The sequence below is a fragment of the Amblyomma americanum genome, chromosome 1 (genome assembly GCF_052857255.1).
Source record: "Amblyomma americanum isolate KBUSLIRL-KWMA chromosome 1, ASM5285725v1, whole genome shotgun sequence".
Taxonomy (NCBI): Eukaryota; Metazoa; Arthropoda; class Arachnida; order Ixodida; family Ixodidae; genus Amblyomma; species Amblyomma americanum.
The window spans coordinates 475105687-475132809 of NC_135497.1; the positions used below are offsets into that span (position 1 = coordinate 475105687).

Sequence of the window (27123 nt, forward strand, 5' to 3'; positions counted from 1 at the left end):
AGATTTTAGACGCTTTACTATGACGCCAACTACTGGGCTGTCCCTTTCACAAGAAGCGCTGAAATTAATGGCATGCTGGAGAATATGCAGCATCAAGACTTTGTGCGCGCAAATCTGGCCTTAGTAAAGCCGCTTAAGCTGTAAAGTAGCCGATATTCTAATTAAAAGGTCACATGACCGAGGCGGCACAATTAGAATTGAGGCAAAATTGAATGAACACTGTGCATATGCTGTGCGCGGCCAGCACACGTCAGAGAGCCCCATTTGGTCTAAATTAGGAACTCGCTACTACGACGCCTCTCGTAGCCCGCGTCCAGTTTCGAGACATTAAACCTCGCATGCCACTCACCACAATGGCCGCATGAGCTCAGACGTGGATAGAAAGTACATTAAGATATGCCCCAAACGCCACCCGTGCCAAAGAACTCAGGTGCAACACAGAAGCGCAATACGAGGACTGTCAAACACTGCAAACAGGATCCGAAGGCATGGCTTCGCAATTCGTAGCATTCGCTATTGCGCATGGTCCACATGGTGCACATCTAGCGGGAAGGAAACCACCGCGGCCGCTGCTTGTCCCTTGGTGACCACAATGTTCCCTAGTGCCTAAGTAAAACGTGCAACAGACGGGTGGACGAAAGTTAATAACATTCCTCGCTGACTTCTTTCTCGGCGTGCTTAATCATATATACATAAGTCCTGCCGGCGCCTTCATCTCTCGCTGCGTTCAGTTCAGCGCTCAAAAGCTGTCAGGAGTAAAACCGAGTTTGTTTATTTGCGATGCAGCAGGTTTCCGTTGGTGCCGCAGAGTTGGGGGCAATAGTTATCCCATATACGCCCACCTGCTGAAATACTTGTTCCGTGCAAACACATCCGGATAAAGGTATAGCGTCGGTTTGCGTGTTAGCTCCGCCTTTTTCACGTCTATAGGTAGGGCACACGCTCCAGTAATACGTAGGCATGGGGCGTCAGGAGAACGTGCGCTGAATCCTCATGTGACACGGTGCCGATTCATGTAGGGGTTTCCAAGTATTATATTTAGGGGGGGGGGGGGGTCTAAATTTCTAAGAAGGGGGGGGGGGGGGGGGGAGGGGGCTCTGCGGGTGTTGAGGGTAGAGAACAAGCGGTAGCTATTTTCAGATCTTTTTTGTCGTTGATAATGTGCCTCGTAGGACTAGCAACGTTTATGACTCCAACACTCATAACAAAGATTGTGAACAATTACTTCACTTTACATAAGGTCCAAAGAGTATTTATGAACAGATAAAACTAAAGAGCAGGGGCAACATAAAATGTGCCGAGAAACTACGCGGCAGCTCAGACTACATGCAATGAACCTTATGTAAAGAAACTGTTCAGCACTATACGCATACTACAGACATGGAAAACGTTGTAAAACGTCTGGAAGTTCGTGTGGAAGCCATTGTTTTCTTTCACCGCAAGCCAGTTATGGACGATGTGTCCCTTCGCGTACATGCTCTTGTTCCAGCGGTATTATACAAAATTTTTCGTCACTGCAACACAAAAAAATTGCTACGAATTAAGGTAGCGCGTTCAGAAAAACAAGGGGGTGAGTGCGCCCGCTCTATAGGTAGTGTGTATGGAAATCACCGGATTCATGCCAATGCGCATCTCGAGGACGGGGGCGGATCTTGGCAGTGCGTTTTTGACACCAGCAGTTGGTTCGGAGGGGAGTCCTGTTCGTGTTCTTTCCTAGAATTTCATCCTGCGACTTCTTTTCTCCGCAGGTGCACATCCATGTCTTAAAGGTTAAATACCACTGGCTGATTGGTGGCATATTTCAGACATCTAATCCGGCGCTCAGGCTGTGCCTGACCAAAGACAAAATTTGCGTTTATGCTGCAGAGCTTTACTTCAAATATTCGCTTTGGAAATGCCTTTGTGCATATAAGATGCCACAGTCGCGTCTTCTCTATGTGCGCAGGCGAAGTTTGGTCGGTAACGAAGAATTAGACCTCACTACTGGATCTCGCCAATACCGGCCTGACTCAACCTTAAACTGGCGCACTGAGGCCTCATTGGCACATCACTGGAACGAGTCGCAAGAGCCAACTTTTACTCTCACAACATGCGCCGTTCTTGAAGTTTATGCGAGTAGAGGACACCAAATGTAAGTCTACTCTGCTCACCACCGCTACTGTCATCGTGGGGCCTCAGAGCGCGAACTATGATCGCCTTATCACTCACCTTCCATCACGCATCCTCGTCGTCGTCAGCATGCCAGTGCTGAACGTTGGACCGGAAGGACAGGCAACCCTTACGCGGTCGGCATAAGCCGGCCCAAACTCCCGCTAATAGCTGGCCCTATAAAACAGGGTTATTTTGGTTGGGACAGATTCACATTCGGTGTTTCATTTCTCGATCCGGAGCAACTCGCTGTGCCGCGGATGTCCCCCGCGCTGCCCGGAGCGCGTGTCTGTGTCTCATTCGTCGGTTTTTGATTTCGCAACACCGAAGCACATCTTCTGCATATTGGCTAACTGAACTCAATGCTCCTGATCGTCGATTTTAAGTCGCCGCGTGTGTTGCAGCTCTAGGGTATACTGAGGAGCGCCAAGAACAGCGCGTGCCCCCAGATTCGAATTGTTTCGATGCCACCTCGATGAATGGGATACACGATGCTTGAGGGATTGGTGTGCAACTTGTATTCAAGTTGTCCACCACGCAAACCGTACGAAGATGCCCGGCATTTGAACGAAGGCCAGGCTGCCCCGTCAGTTTTATCTTTCGCGCGCTTGTCCAACCTTCTTCCTGCATACACGAAGAGGAAGACATGGGCCTTCGAATAGCTCGGGCCGCACTTTTTTTCTCTTCGCGAGAGCGAGGCCACGGACAGACAGTATTCAGTGCCGCCTAACGCCCGCCACCCGCAGTCTCCTTACAGCTTGCGCTGGCAAAGCCCCGACATAACGCAGCAGCAGCCAGCCCGCGGAGGGACACCTGCCACCTCTTTGTAGTGTTCTTGGGCCGGGTCTGCGGAGCTCGATGAGCTTCGTTCTCTCAAGGTTTCCTTTTGCCTCTCCGCCTGCGTATCTGCGCGTAAGTAGAGTGGGGGGGAATTTCATTCTCCGGGAGCCCTCGGGCGGTGAGCCTCGCCGTCGTGGGCAGAGGCAGCGGAGGCGCTGTCGGGATCTCCGTCCATCCATCTTTCCGGCCGAACGCGCCCAATTCTTTGGCGTGTGTCCCCCCGCATCTCGACCGCTGGGCTCCCACCGCGACGTGAGATTGAGCCACTGCGCTGTAATGTGCCCCCGGAAACGCCGAACAAATGCGAAGCGGCCATTACGAGTAATCGAAATCTCTCCCCGTTTCTTGCTTTCTCTAGAGGCCTTCTCTTGCTAGGATCGTCATCACGCACTGCGGTCGGGAACGCTTACTTCTTTAGCGGGTCGCGTCTTCGTCAGAGCCTGTTTGTTCTGTTTGGTTTCTGCGCGCTCTTACCCTGGCACTTGTTAGTCTGCGACTTGCGGCAACAACTAGGACTCGCTACCAGAATTACTTGCGCTGCTTGATAATTATGTCGTGCGCTCATTACTTCGCGCACGGAAGGCCCCTTAAGTCTAGTCTGAATTGCTGCTGATAATGTTATCTCCTTCTTCCAAGAAGAAGAGCGAGTAAAGAAGAACGGCGGCAAAGCAAACAGCCACGAAATAATCTTAGTAAAAATCTCTCATCTTTTCATACGACAGAAGCATGAGTTCCCGCCGCACAGGGAGAGACGCAGTATAATAGAAGTGAGGCCCTTCCGTGATTACTTGTGGGAGTCTTGTAGAAGCCTTTCGTGTCTCGAATTCCTGTCTCGTCGCGCCGTCTGCCTCGTATTGCGGTCAGGGAAGCTTTTGATAACGCCTCTGTGGAGTTCAGTGAAAGGAGTTTGACAGCTCGGTAAGTGATCGCCCTCTTACATGGGTGTAAAAGCTTTTGGTGACAATGCGGTGGGAGCTCCGTAGCGCCCGTGTCCCGACCAAATGCAAAACGCGCAAAACAAAAACAAAGAAAAGCTTTGCAGAGGAATTAACACAGCGCTTTGTGGCATGTTTCTTTCTTTTCTAATCGTCTTTCATATCGCCCGTTTACCAACATATCTTAACAGCTTGCCACTTATCCTTACGGTCGGGCACAGGTAGCTCGATCCGTGGGTTTTGGAAGTAGCATGTGCTTTGAAGGAACGGTGGAGATATGACCGCAGTTTTGCATGTGCGCTTTGATTGAGCCGCATATATTCTTGAGCTTAACTCACTGCAAGCTTCTCATTCGGGGGTCGAATCGAGCGCGAGAAGGATGTCGGAAGTAAAAGCGCGAATCCCGGGCCATGGCAGGCGAGCTATGGCATGAAATAAAACATGTACAGGAAGAAGATATCACAGCAGCTAAACAACCCCAGGGAACAGGCGGTTAACATTTTGAATGGCTTGCTATTCTTCCTTTTCTGCTTGTATTTTTTTTTGGGGGGAGGTCAGCCCTGGATATTATGAAATACAACGCAAGGTAACCATGCGGGAGCACGCGTGAAGCACGGTAATGTGAAGGCGGCGCAACATTTTTTTTTTTGTTATACCCACACCTACCGAGCCTGTTTGCATCATTGTTGGAATCATTTCGAGCCTGTTTGTGTCGCTGCAAGGAATAGGAACGTTTGAATACGAGTGACTCGTGGGCACGAGCTGCAAAGAACGAACGTCGTGCTTTTAATCTTTTTCGTCGCGGTCGATCTCATTTTACCTCTTTCGCCTCACATTAGGCCGCGCTCACAATCTGAAACGAGAGCATATATCGGCGCGAGATGCAAAGTATTTTTTCTCTGTCCATCCACGGCAGCTGACGCCGCAGTTGGTGTGGTTGTTCCCCACGTGCTTATTGCTTAGTGCACAATTGTCTTTAGCTTGGCGTGCAGCTTGTGACCTTGCGCCTCGCAGCATTACACCTCATTTCGTGGCACGTACATCGAGCTATGGCTACGTGGTCGTGGCGTCTCTCGTTCCTGGCCAACTATCGTCCGTGCCGCTGCCGTTCCGGGAAGCAGCTACCCCATCTCAACCCCATGCACAACATCGTCTGCAGTGCGCTACTGAGTACACAAGCAGCTCATAGACCTACTTTTCCCACGTCTTAACTTCCAGTGCCAGCGTGAAGGGCAAGTCGAGCTTGTACGCTTTGCTTAGTGCAACGCTGACCAGTATATGATGAAAGCCGCCGCGGTGGCTCAGTAGTTATGGCGCTCGGCTGCTGACCCGAAAAATGCGGGTTCGATCCCGGCCGCGGCGGTCGAATTTCGATTGAGTCGAAATGCTAGAGGCCCGTCTACTCTGCGGCGTCAGTACAAGTTACAGAAACCCAGGTGGTCGACATTTCCAGAGCCCTTCATTACGGCGTCCCTCGTAGCCTGAGTTGCTTTGGGACGTTAAGCCCCTACAAACCAAACCAAACCAAGTAAATGGTGCGCTGTCGCCTGCTGGTTAACTCTTTCCCTTCCGTTTGAAAAATTGCCCTGACTCTGCCACAGATGATCGGTCCTGGTTCACGGGGTCTTCATCACCCTCTGAGCTAAAGTCGCAAGATGATGCAGCATCCTAGACCGTCAGCAAAATCAACTGCGGACGCTGTTCAACCACGAGGTCAACAACCGCGTTTCAGGGCGCGTGCCACGCTGACGGATGCGGCCACCTTGAAGGTGTGCGCTGCGGTGTTTCACAAGCGCTTCAAAAATTGCTGCCACGCAAAAAGGAAAACTAAACAAAAATAAACCATTTTCTGGCTTCCAGGAAAATGTCGCAATGTGGAAGAAAGCGTTTAAAATTGGCGTTGTGACTAGCGAGTTAACGATGGTCAATGAGAAAGAGTTAAGGTGCGTGCATTCGCCGAGCCCTTGTAAGAGAGTGCCGTATCGGTGTAAATTTTCATAGAAAGGTTGTACGCCCACCCGAGCACGTTTCAAAGAAACTTCTGCCATGTCTGGCGAGTTATGGGATTACATGGACCGCGGCCTATTTCGACGAGCATTGTCCGCAAGCGCTGCGATATACTGGTTACCGGCCACGGGGCAGGCAAAGCCTTGCGTCGACGCCAAATCAGAGCAGGAAGGCGAAACGTCGGCTTCTTCCTGTGGGAAATGAACGGCGCGACGAAAAGACCCCCCGAGGAACTTAGGTCACCGTTCGCTACGTCGGCAGTTGAGTCGTCAGTTAGTGTAATCAACTAACGCCAAAACGTGGTGGAGCTTGCCTGCCTAGCCGTCACGCGTCCCTGGTGAACAAAGGCGTTGCAGAGGAGACCGGGCCGCGAGCGAGCCTTCGCTGGTTTTATCCTTTGCTGTGAAATAACTCGCGGAGACATGCAGTCAGGTCTTGCCCACCTACGCAGTGCACCTGTTTGTTCGCAATGTTCTTGAGCTTGGTAAGAAGGTGTTGAAAAGTGCTGAGGCCGTACGGATAACAAGCTGGGATTATCCGATTTGCGAACTTAGGTACGCTGCTAGCTTTTTAAATTTAAAACGATCTCGTCATAAACTTTGCTCGTTTGTGCAAAAGCTCTTGCAAGGGTATTGTATGCAAAAATTATATTTACTGATGGGTGTTCTTCACACAGGGGCATGGGCACAAATTGAAGCCCCTCCAACACGAAGCCTCCCTTGCGCGCAGAAGTGACCACCGTGGCAGTCTTAATGCTGGTCGCGGCTCACAATAAACTGGAGGGGGCAGTTAAGCTCCGCCTTAATGCTATGACGCGCTATCGCTAATGGTAACGTTAATGCCCGTACATGCGGAATTTATAATTCTCGACTTCACATTCAAAGATCCCTGGGAGTCCTCATAACACTCCTAGCGCAATGGTGCGCCGGTTAAGCGATGCGCCACTGCCCTGCGATGGCAGCTGCTGGCACCGGTGGGGCTGGTGAGACCCAGGTATCTCTTGCCCAGCGACTTCTCGAGATCAATCCTTAATTTAACAGCCACGGTTTTCAGTTTGCTGCTCAGAATCCGGTGGGCAGGTTGTGATGACGCCGCATGTTCATGTGACCTAGGTGGCCCCTCTAGGTTCCCGATCAAAACGCACGACAGAATTTTTTGTCGCGCATCTGTCGCGCGACACAATTTTGTGTCGCAAGACAAGCTGTCTTGTCGTGCCTTGTGTCGTGCGACAAGCTTCATGTCGTGGGTTCTTTCGCGCGACAAAGTTGTTTGTAGTAGGTTCTACCGCACGACAGACATCTTTCCTGCATTTTGTCGTGCGAAGAAGGTCCCTGTCGCAGCATTTGTCGCGCGACAGGTTTCTGTCGCAGGTACTGTCGCGCGACAGAGGGAGTCGTGCCGCGCGACAGAGATTGCGTGCCTCAGCAAAGTTGCCTGTCGTGGTTTCAGTCGCGCGACAGACTTCTATCGCGCCTCTTTTCACGCGACAAAAGTACCTGTCGTGCGGCCTGTCGCGCGACACAACAGCTTGTCGTGGGATATGCCGCGCGACAGATACTTCTCGTGGATTGTGCCGCGCGATAGATACCTATCGTGGGATGTGTCATACGACAGATTCCTGGTGAGGGTAATTGTTTTACTGCAGAATTCTAGAAATACTGTCGTGCTGTCGTGTGACAGCGATAGGATCAAATTGACCAAAGATACTTCAAAGCGCGTTCATTGTAGCGAGTCGCGAAGAGGATGCGAGGTGCTCTGGTCTGTTGGTGATGGGCACCGAGTGAAATGAAATGCTCATTCACATTGGTGAATCGAGTTTTCAACTCGCTTCCCGCGACCTGGCTCTCTCACCGAACGAGAATTGGCTTAGAGGAGAGGCACTGCTCGAGCGCTCACCTAATTCCCTTCTTTTCCCACATGACAATGTGACGAAAGTAGTGCATGCTCAAGAGTATAATGCGGCTTTGAAAGCCCAAAAAGCTGTAATGCACAAGCGACGAAGCCAGCGGTGCCTGCGTATCCGCACGCGCTTGCGGTGGCGGCATGTAGCTGCAGCCACAACAGCGCCTGCACACCAATCGGTGTGCGCAAGTCGAATGGCGCTACTGAAAGTCAGTGTCCTCGGCTTCTGTGACATGTTCAAGCCATGTAACATAATGTACCGCTACTACTATATGCGCAGAAAAAACCAAGGACACTTCTATGCGTCGCGGAAAAGAATGTCGTTAATCGTCAATCAGGGAAAATTACTCGCCATAACCATCCGGCTAAACAAAGGCAGCATGTGTGTACATGCCCGCAGTTCTCTGTATAAATGTTCAAAGCAACCCCGATATCATTTTTCCGGGCGTTTCAGTTCTAAGAGCGTCAGCTCTTACTACTTACGTTTGTCAAGGACACGTCTGTCGGCAGGGAAGGTCAAATTGGCCAAGACAGTTACCACACTATATCACATAGCAACAGCGGGCGCGTAGAGCCTCAGTTGTCATAGATACCTTCGATCCGTTTTACATATGCCAGTATAGCGGCTATCGAAGTGGAACCCCGGGAACCCCTATTTGCATCAAATTTGGGGGCCGCCCGTTTGACGCATAACGATCGAAGTGGTGTCATTTGACTTGTCATGTTCCTGAGGATAAAATAAATATTTAGATGAAGCCCAAAATATGTGTGGGATTCGCACCGACGACCTTTCGCCCCCAAACCGTGCATTCCGGGGACTTCCGGACAGCCATAAGGCCTAATCGTTTGTCGCAGAGGGTTCCGGATGCGGTCAAACAATTCGTCTTGTTGTAATGCACACGTTTATAAAATTCGTTAACTGATGTATAAGGAGGAAACATACCGGATATAGCGAAGGTGGCTGTAAATCGCAATAGTAGTGCTAAATCTTTGAAGTAGATGACGCTGCTTGTATCTTAGAACGAATGTTTCCGAAACGAAACGCCCTCAGATGTTTGTATTTTGCCTTCTCCACGTTTGCTGAGCACCCCGATCTAAACACTTGAAGCTCTCGTAGCTAACGCTCTTAAGTCCAACGCTGATGCAGTGTTGGCGGAGAATTTTTTTTAGCGGCAGTGACGTGGTGCTTATCATAAAATAGCAAAAAAAAAATACTTTACGACGTCGTTCATTGCCTTCACTAAAAATTTCATGACGGTGACACGAAAACGTCGCTAAATATAGACAACAGCGTATGCAGCCGAAGGTGAAATGCGGCGGCCGGCGAGTTTGAACCGATTTGATTCTCGGTCGAAATGAGAATAAAGTCTTGGGACTGACATCAACCGCGCGCTTTAAAGAGTTTCGCCTGCTTTGACACAGTCTAGCTCCTGTGCACCCGCGCTCGGTCCTCTAAACTACTCTAGTCCCAGTGTGACTGTGTGCTATGACAATCTGAGCGAAAAGAAGGATGTCTGGGGGTTTTGATGTGCACCACGGCCATACAGTTGAGCGACATGATAACGTACGGGCGCGGCATGCCAGCCTGAACACCGGCCGCCAGCGTCAGAAAAATGCGACAGTAATGTTTGTTCAAGTCCATACTAAGCCGTCGGATGGAGTATCGTTGGCCAATATCGAGTCGTTGGTAGACGCGATAACAGGAATACAAACAAATGTCTCCCCACGGCGCCTTTAATTGCTGCTGCTCAATCGCGGCTCTCCTGGCCTCAGCTGGCTCCGCTCCTGAAGGTGTCGCGGAAATCGAGCATATCTTTGTTTTACTATGAGACGAGGTTCACGGTAAAACGATGACGAGAGCAGCACCTCAGCGCTAGCCAGTTTCGAAGTGCACTCAGCTGCTGCATCGACGTGAAACCGGCTAGGCTTAGCGACGACTAGGGCAGCCAGGGGGTAGTGCGTAGTTCATTGCCCGGCGCGCCCGCGGGCGGCGTCGTTCCCGAAAGCTCGCCTCGCTCACTCCGGCTGGCTCACTGATTGGCTCAACAACTTGCGACCTCCACTCGGAAGGCTGGAAAATCGAGAAGCGAGCGGCTGGCGCTGCGACTGAGCGATACTTTATGCCCACGTTTGCAGTACTGGTGAACAACCTTTAACGCCCATATGCTTGGGTTATCGGCTGCGTTGCGGCGAGTCTTAGTTAAGATCGTCCGCGACGCCATCGTCACCGTCCGTGACATACCGGCTGAGAACTTCAATTCCAGTACGTGCCGGAACAGCTCGTATTTATCGTAGCGATACGAACTCGAAAACACGGCTGCTTCGATGCGCTAGTGGGCTCTTGCTTGTTAAACTACACGCGATCAGGATGTGGCGTTAGCTAAAGTGAGACGCAAGTATCGACGTAGTTTCGTAACGCAGTTGATATCAAAGCAATCCGCTAGTACTGGTCACCGATTAAGCTGTTAAGTTTCATGATCTCCGGTGAGCGTGCCAGTGTCGCGCAAATTAATGCATCGCAGCTACTCTCCATCGTGCCAATTGTGTTCAACTTATCCACGATATTCGCCAGCTTGAGATACGGCTCTTTTCTTCGCTGTTTTTGTCGCAACTTAGTGATTTTATCTGGCATCAAACGAAATTGCACTCTGTCAACACCGTCGTCTGCTCCGTCGTCTGCTAGGGCATCCGGGTCACTTCAGGGGATCACAGGATCGCAGCTTCTACAAACGACATGCCAGAAAAAGTAACTGAAAGCGCTTTAGTATTCTTAAATAATCTAAAAATAATTTAAAATAAATGCAGTGTCTTTGTTGTGAAGATAATATAAATATTCATGGTTTAAAAAACAAATTTTTTGTCGGTTGCAATTTTTCACCGGCACAAAAGCGCAGCCGTCGGCGCCATTGCAGCGCAACCGACGCGTCGTGTTTTGTATTATTTGCCTCTTTGAGGCATTGCTTGAGTACTTGTACGGCGGACACGTGTGAAGAACTCATTCAATAGGAAGGTGAGCAGGAGTGTGTTTTGGAAGCCAACGACCAGGATTTCGGCCTGTCAACATTGGCGAGTTTCAACGGGTAAGCCATGAAGAAAGACAGTGCTGCGACGTCTTGTCACCTGTAAAGGGAACGAAGACTCCTGCGCCGTTTTACTAAGCCTGGATGAATCGCATGGCCGGTGAGTCCCGCTCTGCGTTTCTTTGCTAATGATCTGTATTCACACGCGCTATTTGTATGCGGCTATATAGGGATGTGAGTGGAGGCAGGCCGCCTGCGGTTGCCGCAGCTATAATGCGGCGCCAAAAAAGAGGGGCCTATATCCTGCATGACAAGTGTTGTTCTCATTGTCTTTATGTGCATTTAGTACTCGCGTGCCGTGGTAAATAAAAAATGGCACCAGATATCACAACAGAGTTACGCTTTCGCTTGCTAGCGCTTGGACACTCGGTGCAAAAGCATGGATTTGCACTGCGTAGAAGACGATGAGCGAGAAGTGCCGCGCGGCGGAGCGCTCGCGCTAGGCCAGCTGCGATCAGACACCGCGCTATTTTGCTCAGGGTTCGTACTCATCGGAGTAGTGCTCGTGCCTTAATATGCGTCATACTAAATTCTGAGAGAGTGATCGCATGCGAAAGGCTAGTTCATATTCATAGCCTTGTCATTTGTAAACTTGTCTGTGCTGCCCCAGTGGAACAGAATTTGAGGCAGTGTTATGTCAAAGTTAGATCAATCTTGCGTCTCCTGAACTGTAAACGTTGATGCTTCCTCTCCTTCTGAGCACTGCGAGCTGTCGGAGATGCAACTGCACAATTATTTAGGATTTCTACCTTTTTGCTATATCCCTCGCTTTTGCGGCCCGCATTCAAGTCGTTCGCCATTGTCGATGTTTTTTTTGTTACTTATTTTCGCTTTGTTATTTATTCTTCGTTGCGTGCCATCAGCTGTGGTGCCGGCGATTCTCCGAGCTCGGAACTCTTCCCAGGCACGGGATCCTACCCACAGACCTCCCTTCGCCGCACTGACGAGTGTTCTTTGGTATTTTTTTGTTTCTCGTGCCCTTATTTGCATGTCCAGTCGACAAATTTGTGCAGCTTTTAATTGTTTGCAGATTTGTTAAATGCCCTAGCAATTTTTCTATGATGCTAAGCTGTGCTGTGAGATATCAAGCTTCTTGCTAGCGAAGGCATGCTTTTTTCCATTCTCTCTTCTCATTTAACCAAGGCAGACTGGTTGCAACTTTCAATTTAATGCCTAGACATTGGTGCAAGGCACCATGATAGGAATTAATGAAAACCTGCACATCCTATATTCAAATTGGTGTGCGGCATTTCAGCCAGCTCATCTTTCAGTGTGGGTATAACAGTCATTGTGACTCTTCTCAAAGAATGTATATGGGTGCATTACATAAAATCTGCTCATTTGTTCTGTCATGGGCTAGCTCATTGGTTTTTTATTTACTTATACTACGTCTAAGTTTAGTTTTTAAAGCAGTAGACGATTTCCTTTCTTGTCATTCATGACATGGCTACAGCCACTGACAGCTGTTGCTCTGGATGTATTTATTTGCAGTTGCCAGTGGCCAGCATCTATTGGGCCATGCGTGCTTCCTGCCTTCGGCTGTGTCATCCCTCCTGATCCGTTCATGGTAGTTATTCTTTTTCAGTGATGCATATCTTAGCTGCCTATTTAGAAAAATATTTTCAATATAGGCTTGCAGCTAGGTTTAGAAATGCATGAAACTCTACATGCACTTCACAGCAGTACCTCAGCTTATAATTACCGGAACTGTAGACTTGTACAAAATATAGTCGCTGATGTAGCTCTTGACGCAGCTGCTGTTAACATAAACGTGCTTTGACATTGCACACCTGTTGCCTGGTATGCATATGTGTCCTCGAAAAGGACCTATATGTTCATTCATCCCTTTAAAAACATTGTGCTCTACAATGATGGTTTACCAGTATTTCTGATACAGAGACCAAATTGTCAGTCAGTAATGTAACATTGCACGATGACACCAATTCTTGCATGGCATAGCATCCTTGCAATGCACTGGGCAAGCTGCTGTCAGCAGATTTAATGCTGGTTTAATGCCATAGCATATGGTTATACTGCACAGTTTGTACCTCTACCTTCTTAAAGCTGTATACTTAAAAAATTTAAAATTAGTTGAAGGAAAATTCAAGGAAATGTAACAGTAACTGTCTCACATTTTGGTGGACACTTGAACCGTGATATAAGGGAGGGATATAGAAGGGAAGTAATGAAGAGCTGATGCCCATGTTAGATGCCCCCCTTTAGTTAAACATACCTCGCAATTAACACATTTGGTGCAAAACAAACATGGGACTTGCACGCTCACAAGCACCCTCATGTCAGTAAAACAAAGTGCCAATGTTGCCGTAATTTAGAGCTTTGCTCTTAAAAGCGCAGCTGACTGCTTCTCAAAGTTGAGAGAAAAAATTTGTCTACTTTTCCTCATGTGCAGTCTGCGGTGCTGGTGCCATTTGCAATGGTGATTGACATTGAGTTGCATGATGCGCAGTCCGTTCCTGGAGTTAGTGATTTTGTCTGTCGTGTGAATGTGCTGTTAAAATTAGTGCATAACAATGGTTCTCTAGTTCATTTTAGGTAACTGTGTCCTGTGCCACATGCTACCACCCTTTTTCCTCAAATTTCTTAATCTCATTTAGCCATCTGATTGCCACCCATTCATGCATTCACCTACTCTTGGAATCCTCCCAGTGTTTTAGTGTGGTATTGCTTATATCTTCTCTGCATTACACATGCATTGCACTTCCTATTTTTTTGATTTAGTCAAGATATGTGTTCCTGTTTCTTGCATAAGCATAAGAGGCGACTCAAGTGCACCATCTGGGCTTGTGATGCAATGTGTAGGGCCCTTCGTATTTGAGTAAAACCTGGTTTCTCCCTACTGTTGCACCAATAAAGATTCTTAAATATCAGGTTCAATGCAATTTCTGTGCAAATGTGCCTGTAAGAAAGTGTGCTTTGAAGGTGCACAACCCGAAGAACTGCTGGAGTGTAGTCGATGCCACATAATTCTTCTGACAGATTTTTAAAACAATTCTGGTTATTTTATTTCTCTTTAATGTTTATTGTTTGTCGGATGCTTATAATTTTTGGATAAACTGAAAACTACATGTACTGACTGGTATTTCATTCCAATAATTATACCCATTAATATGAAGCTGTGTTGGAAGGTAGGTGTGCATTTAGTATGCGTGCTTTGAATTTCAGTGATTGTTTCTGCAATGCAAAATGGAGGACAGGTCTCTGCTGTGCGAGTTTTTTGCAATGGAGTGAAAGTAGCTGGAGCAGCATTTGCTACTGTGTCACCCAGCCAAAAGTTCTCCCACAGACCACTGAGCTTCTGAATACCTATGGCTTAAAGCTCGAAGCTCTGGTTGCCCTTTCCCGAGGTTTTCTGCATTAACGAGTGCAAGCCCAAGGGCTCAGAGCTAACAGCAATTGAAACCATAGAGCTATACAAAGTAGTGCTGGGGCCGTGCAGCAAGTCAGTGTGAATTAGGTCGCGATAAACGTGGTTTACTGTAGAAAGCTGGTGTGAAAAAATAGTTGCGCTCACAGAAACCGCTGTTTTTTTCTTAGTCGGTCATTGAAACAAAGCAATGCACGTAAAATTTGATATCTCACTGATCCCTCAATTTTTTTCCAGCTAAAGACCAAGAGTTGCATGGAAGTTGTGCAAGCCACCAAGTTGCGTGTGATTTTTACCAGGGACCTGGAGCAGGCTGGGAAATTAGTGAATGGCCAGTGGTATTCACTCAGTAAGGCAAGCTTTTTCTGTAAGTACAGTTTTTGGCATGGCATTGCTTAGGGATGCATGCACTAATCTGACTACTCTACGCCCGCCCATGCTTCAAGAATAATGAAGTACATGAAAAAAATTGATTGCCAAAAAAAATTGCCGCTTCTGTTATGTTTTTTCAGGAAAGTATTTGCCATTCAAAGGGCTGTGAAAACCTTAAAACTTATTATGTGCTTGTTGTGGCTTTTTTTTCAAATTTCTCCTTCCACGCCTATGTTGGCCTGACCTTGTAGCTTGTCTGCATGCGATTGGCTGCTACCTACAGTTCGCTGTTTTGTTGCTCCTTTATTGCCTGTCACAATCATTACTTTGCGTGGCAGTGTCATGCAGTTTGGGAAATAATCTGATCTTATTTCTGCATTGGCCTGAAGTGCAAGCTTTTGCATGTGGGGCAGGTTTATGGTGTTTTTTTGTTTGCTGTAACTGCAATTTGGCCATGAGGGTTAGAGGCTTAGTCCTTTTTTTATTTTGATGCAGTGTCATATACTTCATGCATAAATTAATGAAGTAAGCACTAATTTTTGTAATAAATGAACATTCATTATAGCTGTGGCCAATATAAGTGCACTTGACTCTAAAATGGCTGTCTTCCGGCATTCAGTATTACATCTTAAAACCAGCCGGAAGACACAAAACAGGAGAAGAGATGAGCACAAGATGAGGCTGGTCTAACAACTGAAATTTTATTGAAGGAAAGTGGCAAGAAGACCTGCAAAGAGATTCAAGCACGCAAAACCCCAAAGCAGTGAGAGGGCAAAAAGCAATCGAAAGCACTGACGTACTAGTAAACCATCTAAAAAACTAATTCCTCACAGTGAACGTTCACCGACGGTTTAGCCAGGCACTTGTTTTTAGCCTTACTGATGTAGTAAGCCTCAACTATATCAGGACAGATTTATCACTTCCCTAAACCACTGATGTGCCGCAGAAATCAGGCGTGCAAAGAGAAAGGTCGTCCTCCGATTGCATTCACGAGATTGAATGTGCAGTGTCAAGTGAAAATTCGCCTTCCTCTCTATACAGTGAAAGTGCTCTCAGCCAGGCGCACATTCAGATATCTGCTTGTCTGCCCATAGTAGTTTCAGCTACGAGGCAGTGGAACGCAAAAAACCCGTTTACTTTTGCAAGTGGTGAACATTTTTTTATCTGCCACTATGCATAGCGGACGATTACCCGTAGTTGTATCAAGCCTAGTTTGAACGAAGAAGCAAAGGGCTCCTACCTTACTTTTAGCGGTCAAGACAACAGCAACATCATACTTTGGTGCAACTTTCTTGGGATGGTGCGAAATGGCGTGGAGGTAAGGTATAGAGCCCGTCTTTTTGTGCTGCTCAACTACGTCAGCATCATGTGAATGGTGTTCTGTTTCCTCGAGAGAGTAAAAACACACTCTGACAGGTGCGCGAGATGGGCAAGTGGGAACCCAGGTGCCATTGGCTTGGAAACCTGCTCCGAGAATGCATTCTAACCACTGTGGTGGCATGACTTCCATAAAGCGGTCGTGATGCATGCGATTGCCAACCTGTCCTTCACCAGCCTCGAGTGGTTCAACTCGTAGCTAAGAGGCTTCCTGATCTTGGGCTGTGGCGCCAACATATGTGGTCTTCCGCAAAGCGCAGGTCTAAGTCAAGAAGCTGCAAACGCTTATGCTTAGTGAAAATCAGACATAAAAGATAGGCTTTGCCCACATGCCTAAAGATTTCTAAAACGACTTGGGCCAACTTATCTGAGCCCTCCTTGTGCAAAAAAATTAGGTAGCTATCAACATAACCAAATGCTACTATGCCGAGGTCTTCCAAACAGGGCTTTGATGCGGTATCGACTCTGGACAGAAGAATGTCGCGGAGGAACAGTGCAACCTGGGACCCTCTGCATATGCCTGATTTCCGATGTAAATACCGGCTTGTCAACTCACAAAAGTGGAGTTCTGTGGAGTTCTAGTTTCTTGTGGATAGCAACCTGGGCAGGTGCTCTGCAGTGAGCATCGACATGGAGGGCCTGCACTATTCATTGTCACATGATAGACCTCTGAGGCATGTGCAAACTGCATCAGGGTGAACAATGAACATGCTTTTACAGATGATTGCGTGATTTCGGTTGCTGGCTTCATGGGGCTGTTGTCCTTTTACTGCAAATCTGCATTTGTCAGTTGGCAGGGCGGTATTTACACGCAGGTCGTACCTTTGCTGAGCAACATTTTTTTTGTCTAAAGTCGATAAGGCATTAGAACCCTGTTTTGGAGACCTTGGAATAGTAGCATTTCGTTATGTTCATGACTATTTAATTTTTCTGGACATAGAAGGGTCAGATAAGTTGGCACAAGATGTTTTAGGAGTCTTTAAGGCATTCGGTCAAGGCCTGTCTTTTACATCAGAATTGTCTAAGCAGAACCGTTAGCAGTTTCTTGATGCAGACCTGCGCTTTGTGGATGACCATGTTTGTCGGGGCTACAGCCAGAGATCGGGGAAAGCCATTTTTAGCTACGAGTCGGACCACTCGTTGCTGGGGAAGGATGGTGAAGAGGTGTAATTGTCGCTGGTTAAGGTCAGTAAAGATGGAAACACTTGATGGGTGTGCAATCGTGTGCATGACATCAGCTTTACATAAGTCATGCCATCACTGCTGAGGACGCATTCTTGTAGCAGGTTTTCAAGCATCTGGGTTCCCACTTGCCCTTCTCAACAACCTGTCATAGTATGTTTTCACTCGCTCGAGGGTAAGGAGCACATACTCCGATGATGCTAATACACCTTACTTCCACAGTATTTCAGTCTCAAGAAAGTCGCGGGAAAGCGTAATGCTGCTGTTGTCTTAACAGCGAAGTGCAAGACAGGAGGCCTTTGCGCCGCCATTAAAAAGGCTTGATAAAACTGGGTACTTGTCCACAATGGAAAGTGTCACAAAAAAAGGTTCACCACTTGCAAAAGTAATGGAGTTTATTGCGTTCCACTGCCTTATGGCTGCAACTAATATGGGCAGACAGGCAGATATCTGAATTTGCGCCTGACTGAGCACTTTCACTCTTTAGGGGGAAGGCAAATTCTAATCTGGCACTGCGTGCTCAATCTTGTGAATGCAAATCTGAGGATGACCTGTCTCGTTGCACGCCTAATTTCCACGACACATCAGTGGTTTATGGAAAGGATAAATCTGTCGGTAGATAGTTGAGGCTTAGTACATCGGTAAGGCTAAGGACACGTGTGGCTAAGCCATCGGTAAACCTTAACCGTAAGGAATTTGCTTTTTTAGATGATTCATTATTATGCCAGTGACCTTTGATTGCACTTCGCCCTTTCACTGCTTTGGGTTGTTGTGCGCTTGTATCTCTTCGCGGGTCTTCTTTTGCGGCTTTCCTTCAATGATGCCGCCGCGGTGGCTCAGTGGTTATGGCGCTCGGCTGCTGTCCCAAAAGACGCAGGTTCGATCCTGGCCGCGCCAGTCAAATTTCAATGGAGGCAAAATTTTAGAGGCCCGTGTACTCTGCGTTGTCAGTGCACGCTAAAGAACGCCAGGTGGTTGAAATTTCTGGAGCCCTCCACTACGGCATTCCTCATAGCCTGAGTCGCTTTGGGACGTTAAACGCTCACAAATCAAATAATCAAACTCTTTAATTAAATTTTTGTTAGTCCCGCGTCTTGAGCTCATGTCTTGTGTGTCCTAGCTGGTTTTAAGGTGAGTCAGTACCAACTCGGCCAGTCATAAGCCTTGTTCAGTATTACAACATTTTGAATAAAGTGAGTTTACTAGGCTATGTTGCCGGGGATCGTGTCCGCAGCAGTTGTGGGCAACTCAGAAGAGATAGCGTCATACGATTGGTTGTGTAATTGGCAGAGGATGATGTGAGGATGCTGCTCGAAAAGAAAATTTCATGATCGGATAATTATTTACAGCCAAAAATGTCCAAAAAGTGGCTGGGCCAGAGAAAAAGTGCCGCGAAATTTGAAAACGCTGAAAGTAGGTGGAGCTACAGCGTAGTGCCAAGTTTGAAAAACTGGAAGTATGGACAAAGCCAAAGCTTGGCGCCAAGTTTGAAAACTCGAAATGAGCAATCACGTGACCAGTGGTAAGTGTCCTATACTTAACCAGTAGATAGGAAAAAGAATGATAAATTAGAGGCAATTAGGGAATTATTGAGAAACGAACGGCAATGAACGGGTGATTAGACTGGGCGGGTATTCAGTGAGTGGGCAGGAACGATCCATGGAGGAAAGTTTGAAAACTCGAAATCGTTGCTGGGATGAAATGAGGGTAAAATAAGAGCTAATTGATAACCAATCAAGTCAATGAGAAAACAACCATGGCGCCAAATTTGAAAGGCGACCAGTGTCGAGGCGTCAACGCTTTCACATCTTTCACATCTTTTTTGCGCAGGTAGCAGCGATGATCTCTATTTTTTCTTTTTTTCAGCCAAGACAAAAACCATTTTTCTTGACTCATGGGCGATGTATCTAGGAACCTGCGGCCAGGACAACGCTGGACAGCATGCATCAGCAAGCTCGAAAAAAAAGCACGAAACAGTAAATAAATATTGATCATTTTCATTTCAATTCTAGTGGTTTTGTGCACGAATTACTCAGGAATGCACAAAGATTGTGTTAATTGACAGGCGACCATTACCAAGCTGCGCATTTTTGTGCATTGCCTACTCCAGAACACAAATCCTGTGTTGGCAGGTGACACAGTAACGACTGTTACACAGTGTACGAGCACTACACAAGACACACTACAGAAGACAAGGCAAACTACAGAAGACAAGACAGACTACAGAAGTCAAGACGGACTACAAAAGAGGACAAACTAGAGAAGACAGACTATAAAAGACAAGACAGACTACAGAAGACAGGACTACAAAAGACAAGACAGACTACAGAAGACAAGATAGACTACACAAGACATGCCCAAAATACGACAGGACTACAGACTACAGAAATTTTCTGCCTTAGAATCCTGTAGTGCGTTTTGACTGGGTTGCCAGAGCGGCCGAGCAACCGGCCGCTCCGGTTGCGAGACTTCAAACAGTTGCCAACGCCGGCGCCTACGCTGGACAATTTTAACGCGATATCGTTATAGGCCCCGTTCTCCAAAAAATCCTCTGTCGGCGTCCGCGTTGTGAGCGCCAAATCGCGAGCATGGATCTGCAGGTGGTCCTCAGAGAGCAGCCTAGGAGGCAGGTGGGCCACCTAGGTCAGATGGTCTTGCGGCGTCATCACAACCTTCCCACTCAATAGTGAGCAAACTGCCCACCGTGGCAGGAGGCAGTTAAATCAGTGGTTGGACTCTCGCGAAGAGCAGCCCGGGCAGCACAAGGCCCAACGGTGGGCGCAGCTTTCATCGCAGGGCAGTGGCGCATCGCTTAACCGCTGCACCACTGCGCCAGGAGGGGTCTATGAATGTGAAGTAGAGAATGACCTTCTGCGTATATGGCAATTAGCCCATTACGTGGTCGTGTGGTGTGCCCTGAAGGCGGAGCTTGAGTGTCACCTGCAATTTTTCCGACTAAAACTGCGCTGCCAACGGAAGGCAGCGCACCATGCGGCGCTCTCATCACCTCGGTCCCCGCCCTTCGTCGTTTACAGGCAGGGGTTGAGTGTCAGCCACGCGTGCGTCAAGTGTTGGAGACGCCACCCCTCATGGCTTAAGGCACGGACACACTGGCGGCAAAACGCGCGCGGCACGCCGCCGGTGGCAAGCCGCTTGCCGCGAAACCTGCCGCGGCGGCGGGTTGATCTGCCGCGCAGGGGATGGGTCGAGGAGCCATTTTCGGCGGCTTGCCGCGTGCCGCGAAGCCGGGGGACCAATCAGGGAAGCCCGGCTTAGCCACGTGGGGAACATCTGTGTCGCCACCTCTTGGCTCCTACCAAAGTTGGCGGCAACGGGGCCGCGCGCGCTCCTCCTCGAGAAGGGACCTCGACCGGTTTGGCATGAAAAGAGCTGTGCGCAGCGGCGCTCTCCCGCGTACTCATAGCCGCCGGTGTGGCCGTCCCTTTCGCGCCGAGAATAGTGCCGCCAGCGGCTTGCGGCGCGTTTTTCCGCCAGTGTGTTTGTTAGGCGCCAAACAAACCTACGCGCAATGCGAGCAGCTGACAAAGCACTGCAGCCGGCGCACATGGTCGACGTGCTGGCCGCAAACTTTGAGCTGCTTTCTGTCGAGGCAGAGGGGTCTGGCAAAACGGAGACAAAAACTAAACATTAGGGGCGATCGCTTGTGCTCCATTTTCCTCAGTGCGAGGTTTTGTCATCATAGTTACTGGCATTTTGGTTTGGGCTACAGTGCCCCCATTGCAACTTTTATTTGTTTCTGTCGACATGTATAGAAGTCTCGGCTGGAGTCGCATCAAGAAGACAGTATGCCTAGCAGAGGTCATGCCACCGAAGGTGACGGAACCATCTAATGCGAGACACTACAACAGGTACTTGACTGTTCAGTCCCTTTCAGCGTGTGGTTTTGTTGCCGTGTAAGGGCTTTTACTTCGACACCTGAGCTGGAGGTCGAGAATTCGATCCCGACTCTGACGGCTGCAGTTAGTCAATCAATTCATAAATTTAGGGTTAATAACGGTTGCCTTGTGGGGTTCTTACTAGGCCGTGAACTCCGAGCTCCCGGTATCGCTCACCGCGCGCGGCCCTTGTCACAGCGGCCCAGGGGACATGCGAAATAAACACAACACGAAACAGAACGCTTTGCCCGGGGCCAAACGTTTATTTGGGTATCCCAAAATCGCTGGCTGCTGGATGCTTGATCTGCGACCCTTGCCGTCTGGCTTTGTCGTACGGCTGACGGGGCAAGATGGCGACAACGAAGAGGGAAAAAGGGAGGCAATTACCTGATGTCCTCTCGCTGTCGCGGCTCGCTGAGTCTCTATCTGGCTACGGCCGGTACCTGCCGATCTCGGCGCACTTGCCCGTTGTCCCATTCGGCCAATCAGCGACCGCTCCGGCGGCGCCTGGCGGTGCGCGCTTGCGACCGGTTTCGAGGAAGGAGGCGGGGCAGCGCTCTCGAGCAGACCTTCTGGCTATTCGCCCGTAGAGAAGGAGGAAAACGTCCGCTTTCCTGCGTTTCCACGGTGCGCCTGGCCGACCATGGAGGGGTACGGCACTCCAAAGTTCCCGCAAACTAGTATAGGACAAATGAGTTTTCCACGCGCTCGTCTCTGAAATTGGGCATATTACAGTAGTGAGAACAGAGAAATAAGTGAAAGAGCGACTGCCAGTGACTTCATAAAGTTTAAAAAAGAATGCATATTGGTAAGAAGCAGTGCTTCATTTACATTTCGAGTTATGTTATTTTCGGTAACGCTGATAATAGTAATTGCTGTATCTATTATAAACAGAGTATGCCTGTATGATTCAATCTCGACGAAGCATAATTCCTCCTGATACTAGGGGCAATGAAAAAATTTCGCATAACATCATGCGCGTTTTTTTTAAGGTGAAAGATAAGTGACACTGTTGGAGGTACATCTGTCGCTGCGAATGGGCTTCCAAGGGGAAAGGAACTCTGTCGCGCATCACTGCCGTTTGGTGCAGCGTCATGTTTCTAGAGGAACGGCGTTGTGTACTGATTTAGTCCTGTGTCGCGGATATTTTACAGTGATATTCAACTTGATTAAATGATTAGGCATTCTATCGTAAGGAACCTGTTTGAAAGTAGGCAAAATTTGAAACGACGCACGGTACAAGGCTATATACGCATGAAAAGTGGCTTCACACTAACCACGAATGGGTGGGAATCGCAACTGCAGTGCCTAATCCGAAGACTGGTTGTAGTAGCGGTTGTTCTGAAAAGGATAGGCAGCCTAGCTGAGCTAGAAGCACAGAGAACCTGGCCGCCACACATAACGAATTGATCATGTCTTCTAGACTTAGTGTTGATAACATTTGCGTCAGAACATGACATCAGGGTTATATCACGGTGCCATGACGTATGACCATGTCGGGTTTTCGAGGCATTCTATGCTTGTTTGCCACCGCTTCAGTACCAGTTTTCTGTGGCACGATGCTGTGCCCTTCACTTCCGTACCGTAGCCGCTTGCGAAATGATTTCACAGAGTCGTGCTTTGGTTCGCAACACCTCTACTGCTCAGGTAGATAATAAACACAGTGAAATTAAATCTCGCGGCTGCCTGGGACGTTCTTCATTCTGCCTCCTTAGGATCAGGCAAATGAGAATGCTTGTGAAGTGCACGGTGCGCCCTGCAACATGGCCAGGACCACATCTCATCGTGTTCGTTGTACAGGCAGGCTTACATCTCCCAAGCGGCTGACCTTTGGGGGCGCAAAATTTTTCGCGCCCACGTTGTGGACAGACCACTCTGCTGCCGGTAGGCCTTCGCGCTGGAGATAAAAAAGGCTTAGCGGTTGACTCGGGCTGCTGCCGTCAAAGGCACACTAGTCGGGCCTCATAGCTTGCAGTAATGCCAGTCGCAATTTGCAGCCGACAGTCAATCGCAAATATCACAACAAGAATCTTCCCCTATGGCGACACGCTGCCGCTCTCGGAAGCTGTATTGCGGCGGGAAATCACGTAATGATCGTGAAACAATGAAGAAGACCTTTTCTGCTGCTCATGCCCTAATCATTCCATGTGGGCTAGTAGCCGTCCACCCGCTGATTCGAATGGAGGATCTCGTCATGACTGCTTACGCTTGACGGTGGACGGCCGTGATTAGAAGTGCCTGTGGAAGCAATTAGGAGAGGCGGGCCCCATTTCTTTGTGTTCCCTGGCAGGCCTCGCCTGTGCGGAGATGAGTCGTCTGCTCTTTTAAGCCCGGGATACATGGAGCGTTTTTGAGGCGATTTTCGTCTGACGGCGCCGATTTGACGCCCGGCGTCGAGAAAAACGCCCGCCGCCGCCGATCAGGACCGGCTAGATTTTGACGCGGCGCGCACGCGTCTGACGCTACCGGAAGTGCCTGTCGGAGTCACTTCCGTCTGTTTTCGGCGGGAGCGCCAGCCGTCTCACCGTTCCTTGCCGTCCTTTGAACACTTCGCGCGCGTGCGCTGGTCACCACCATGGCTACGTCGGCGAAAGCATCACGCGTGGAGTTTAACGACAAACTTATAGGCGCGATACAGAAGCGTCCCATATTGTGGGACAGCACAAGGAAGGATTTCAAGGAGCAGAGGAAGAGGATGGCGGCGTGGGCCGAAGTGGCCACCGAAGTTGTATGTGACCCGGAAGGTATGGTTGCATTGCTACTAGTATTTCTAGCAAGACACAGTGCAATAACTTTGTTTTACATCCAGGTCAGACAAAAAGGGACGCGCGGTATATCCGCGCCGACTTACTTAAATAACCAACCACGTCAATGGAAGCCAAGATAAAATACTGGCATGCTTGTGCAATAAACAGCTGTCATTGATATTACAAAAGTATTTTATTTAACTGTTTTATTTGATGGTAATGTGTGGTAGTAAAACGAGGTTAATCTGTGCAATTCTACTTGCAGACAATAATCTACAGGGGCGGTGGAAGAGCCTTCGTGATACATTCACGAAGAAGCACCGCGCGTGGAAGACTGGTGCGCCAAGTGGCTCGGGAGCTGCTGATGCACTGCACGTGAAGTGGCCCTATTTCCACATGATGATGTTTCTAAAAGATCAGGTGGATATTGGCAGGTATGTCCCCAATGCTTCGTGGGTTACTTTTCGAAATAACTTACTTGCAAAAGGAGCTGAAGAAAGCCTTATGTAGCAACATAAGGATGCTGGGCAGGTAAAAGCATATTCTCAGTAATACCAAATGGCATAGAAACTGTTGTACAGTAGATGTTGAAATTTCTGTCTTGTTATGCACACACATTTGTTGGGCCCACTGCTAGGCTAATCAATTGCATTTGAATACGAGGCCTGTGCTTCCAAACAAGGAAATCAATAAAACATTCGAGAAACCAAATTGTGAAATGTAAACCGTGTGGTGTTCCGTGTCATCTGACGCTTAATTTTTCTTTCAGCACCTTCTCAAACAGCCATGTGCAGGACGGTGAAACTGCAGAGTCGGTCCTGGAATCGATCTACAGTGAAACAGAAGGTGCAAATTTACATTCCAGTTATGCTGCTATGCACCTGCAAACACTGTCGTTCACAAGTACCCACACTTGCAATATAATGAGCCAGCAGTGAAGTCTCTCAGATGTGAAAATAATTTATTTACTTCTGATGCTGAAACACTGCAAGGTGGTTTAGTTAAGAGCAGGAAGCGATCATTGTATGCACTGCATTCAACTTATGCTGAACACCATCTTGTCCTGTGTGAGCTCGGTCCTACGTGTGGGCTCTGTTCTGAAATATATGCTTTCATTTGAAGAACCAGCATGGGAAGTTTACAAATCATTTCTTTACTTTTCCATTCTTTAAAGCGATCCAAAAACCTTTCTGAGTGCTTAAAATTTGCAATTCTTTTCTTTATTCAAGATGGAGCAGAACCTCCAGAAGATGGTGCTTTCTCTCCACTTGTGCCCTCAAGAAGTACCAGCCCAGAGCCACACACACCAAACGGGAGCTCTCAAGCCAGCACCGCTGCAAGAACCCTGGCAGCCCCTCGGTCTTGCACAGGAAAGAAAACGAAAGAGAGGTCTCGGTGGCAGGACGACATTGAAAAAGTTGACGCCTTGATAACTGAGGACAAGGACCAAGCGTCAGTCTATGGGCAGCTAGTTGCCCACACGCTGCGTGCATGCCCGAAACATGCGAAACGGGACATGGAAATGGATTTGCTGCAATTCATAACGAAGTATACATCTTGTTTGCTGATTTTGCTGTTTCTGAATTTGTTGATTTGTGTTGTCCACTCCTGCCTAAGGCCTGATAATAAGGCTGGCAGTACCTGTAAAATAAATAAAAAAATAAATGATAACCCTGAATAAATGCACATCAGATAGTTTTCTAACAGACCTCGTATAGTGACAACGGGTGCTTTAAATGCACTATGGATTCTGTGGCACTGCAAGTCCAGTGTGAGCCCACTGCCACGCAACGGCACCTTCATTAAAAAAGTACTGGGCGAAAAGATTTCTTGTGTCCGCAGCACTTGCTCTGTAGTTTCTAGACTGCGTTGTTTCAAGGTCAAGCAGGCTACTTGACACAGCATCACTTCTCCACTGGCCTGGGACGATATTCCCATAATCATCCTCGGAATACAGATAGTCTGGTGGAGAGTAGGTTGTTTCCCGGGCAGAAGAGATGAAGTTATGGAGAGCGCAGCAAGCCAGGACAGCAAAGGTTGCATTTTCGGGTAGAAGGTTCATGGGCCCAAGCAAGATTCTCCAACGAGCTGTCAGAATCCCAAAGGCATTTTCCACGATGCGCCTGCATCACATTTTGTAAAAACATGATTATTTGCAGCTGTGCTTTAGCATTACACAAGTTATTTTACTTCAAAGAAGTTTCTCTGAGTGCACTTCATCTATTAGTAATTGAAAGAATATCAAATGAGAGAACATTTGCTAAATCTTGTTTCAAAGGTGCATACACACCAAACTTTAGTGCTTTATTCACTGCTTCATTGCCTTAATTCACCATAAGACTAAATAATGCTGCCTCAAAAGAAATTGTGACAATGAATGAAAAAAACGGGGACCATATTGCAGTTTTCTTGTGCCTCATGCGACCTGTGTATAACTGTAGTATCGAAGCCACCATTTGGCTATTTATGCCGGAACAGCGTGACTAAAGGAATTCATTTTTAAACTATGCATTGGTCGTAGACAAATACAATGTGGTGATTTATGTTTATAATGCCTCATGAATCATTACAAAGAAGAAAACACACTATCAAGAAAAGGTGTTTAAAACTTAGTTTTTTACAGGCCGGAACGAGAAGTATGTACTGCGGAAAACAATTTTCTCTTGCTTCCTTGTCACTCAATCACAGCATAAGATACTGTACTGAGCCATCGCTGGGCATGAAAAGCAGTGCAAGAACACTTGAGTTCGTCCTTTTTTTTCCAACAACACAAATAAAACAATGCCATATTTTTACAATGGCATTCAATACCTTGCTCTGCTCAGCCGGTAGTTGAACACCCTCTGGATTGGCAGCATGCCTTTGCCCGGGAATGGACGCAAAAAATCTGTCCTCAATTGGAATGCTTCGTCCTCGACAAAAACATGCGGCGCAACCTTCTGGCTTTTTGGAAGGCGTGCTGCTGCTGGTAGGGCCACGACGCCATCATTGAGCTTTTTTCCAAATGTGCACGATTTGAAGACTCCGCCGTCACTGTGTCGGCCTGGTGCACCGACATCTACCATCATGAACTTGTACTTTGCATCCACGATGGCCATCAAAACAATAGAGAATGTCCCCTAATAAAAGGAGAACATTAGACATGCATGAGCACCCCTTGTATATGTATGACATCTGGTTCAGCTTATGGAGTGAACAGTACCTTATAGTTGAAAAAGCTGCTTCCAGAATTTGGTGGTGCAGTAATCTGGA

The 27123-nt window shown here is 48.0% G+C and overlaps 3 protein-coding genes across 5 annotated transcripts in view; all 3 read left to right on the forward strand.

Moving 5' to 3' along the window:
- The window catches only part of DopEcR (G-protein coupled receptor DopEcR), a 356283-nt gene that overhangs the window by 197376 nt on the left and 131784 nt on the right, over positions 1-27123 (forward strand). The window lies entirely within an intron of this gene.
- Positions 10669-19234, forward strand: LOC144104760 (uncharacterized). The gene is made up of 5 exons (XM_077637942.1): positions 10669-11012; positions 11776-11869; positions 12404-12479; positions 14535-14664; positions 19095-19234. Exons 1-5 carry the CDS (start codon positions 10997-10999, stop codon positions 19217-19219), a joined length of 441 nt encoding a protein of 146 aa, XP_077494068.1. The 5' UTR covers positions 10669-10996; the 3' UTR covers positions 19220-19234.
- Positions 24131-26703, forward strand: LOC144126417 (uncharacterized). The gene is made up of 4 exons (XM_077660437.1): positions 24131-24305; positions 24641-24717; positions 25101-25323; positions 26697-26703. Exons 1-4 carry the CDS (start codon positions 24268-24270, stop codon positions 26701-26703), a joined length of 345 nt encoding a protein of 114 aa, XP_077516563.1. The 5' UTR covers positions 24131-24267.

What these genes read in the sequence shown, in the direction of transcription:
- LOC144126417 (XM_077660437.1), top strand. Translation starts at nt 24,268, where the DNA reads ATGATGATGTTTCTAAAAGATCAGGTGGATATTGGCAG. An exon ending in GATCAGGTGGATATTGGCAG is followed by an intron (nt 24,306 to 24,640) that starts GTATGTCCCCAA and finishes TTTTTCTTTCAG; the next exon opens with CACCTTCTCAAACAGCCATG. An exon ending in GATCTACAGTGAAACAGAAG is followed by an intron (nt 24,718 to 25,100) that starts GTGCAAATTTAC and finishes TCTTTATTCAAG; the next exon opens with ATGGAGCAGAACCTCCAGAA.
- LOC144104760 (XM_077637942.1), top strand. An exon ending in GCACTGACGAGTGTTCTTTG is followed by an intron (nt 11,870 to 12,403) that starts GTATTTTTTTGT and finishes ATTTATTTGCAG; the next exon opens with TTGCCAGTGGCCAGCATCTA. An exon ending in CAGTAAGGCAAGCTTTTTCT is followed by an intron (nt 14,665 to 19,094) that starts GTAAGTACAGTT and finishes TCTTTTTTTCAG; the next exon opens with CCAAGACAAAAACCATTTTT.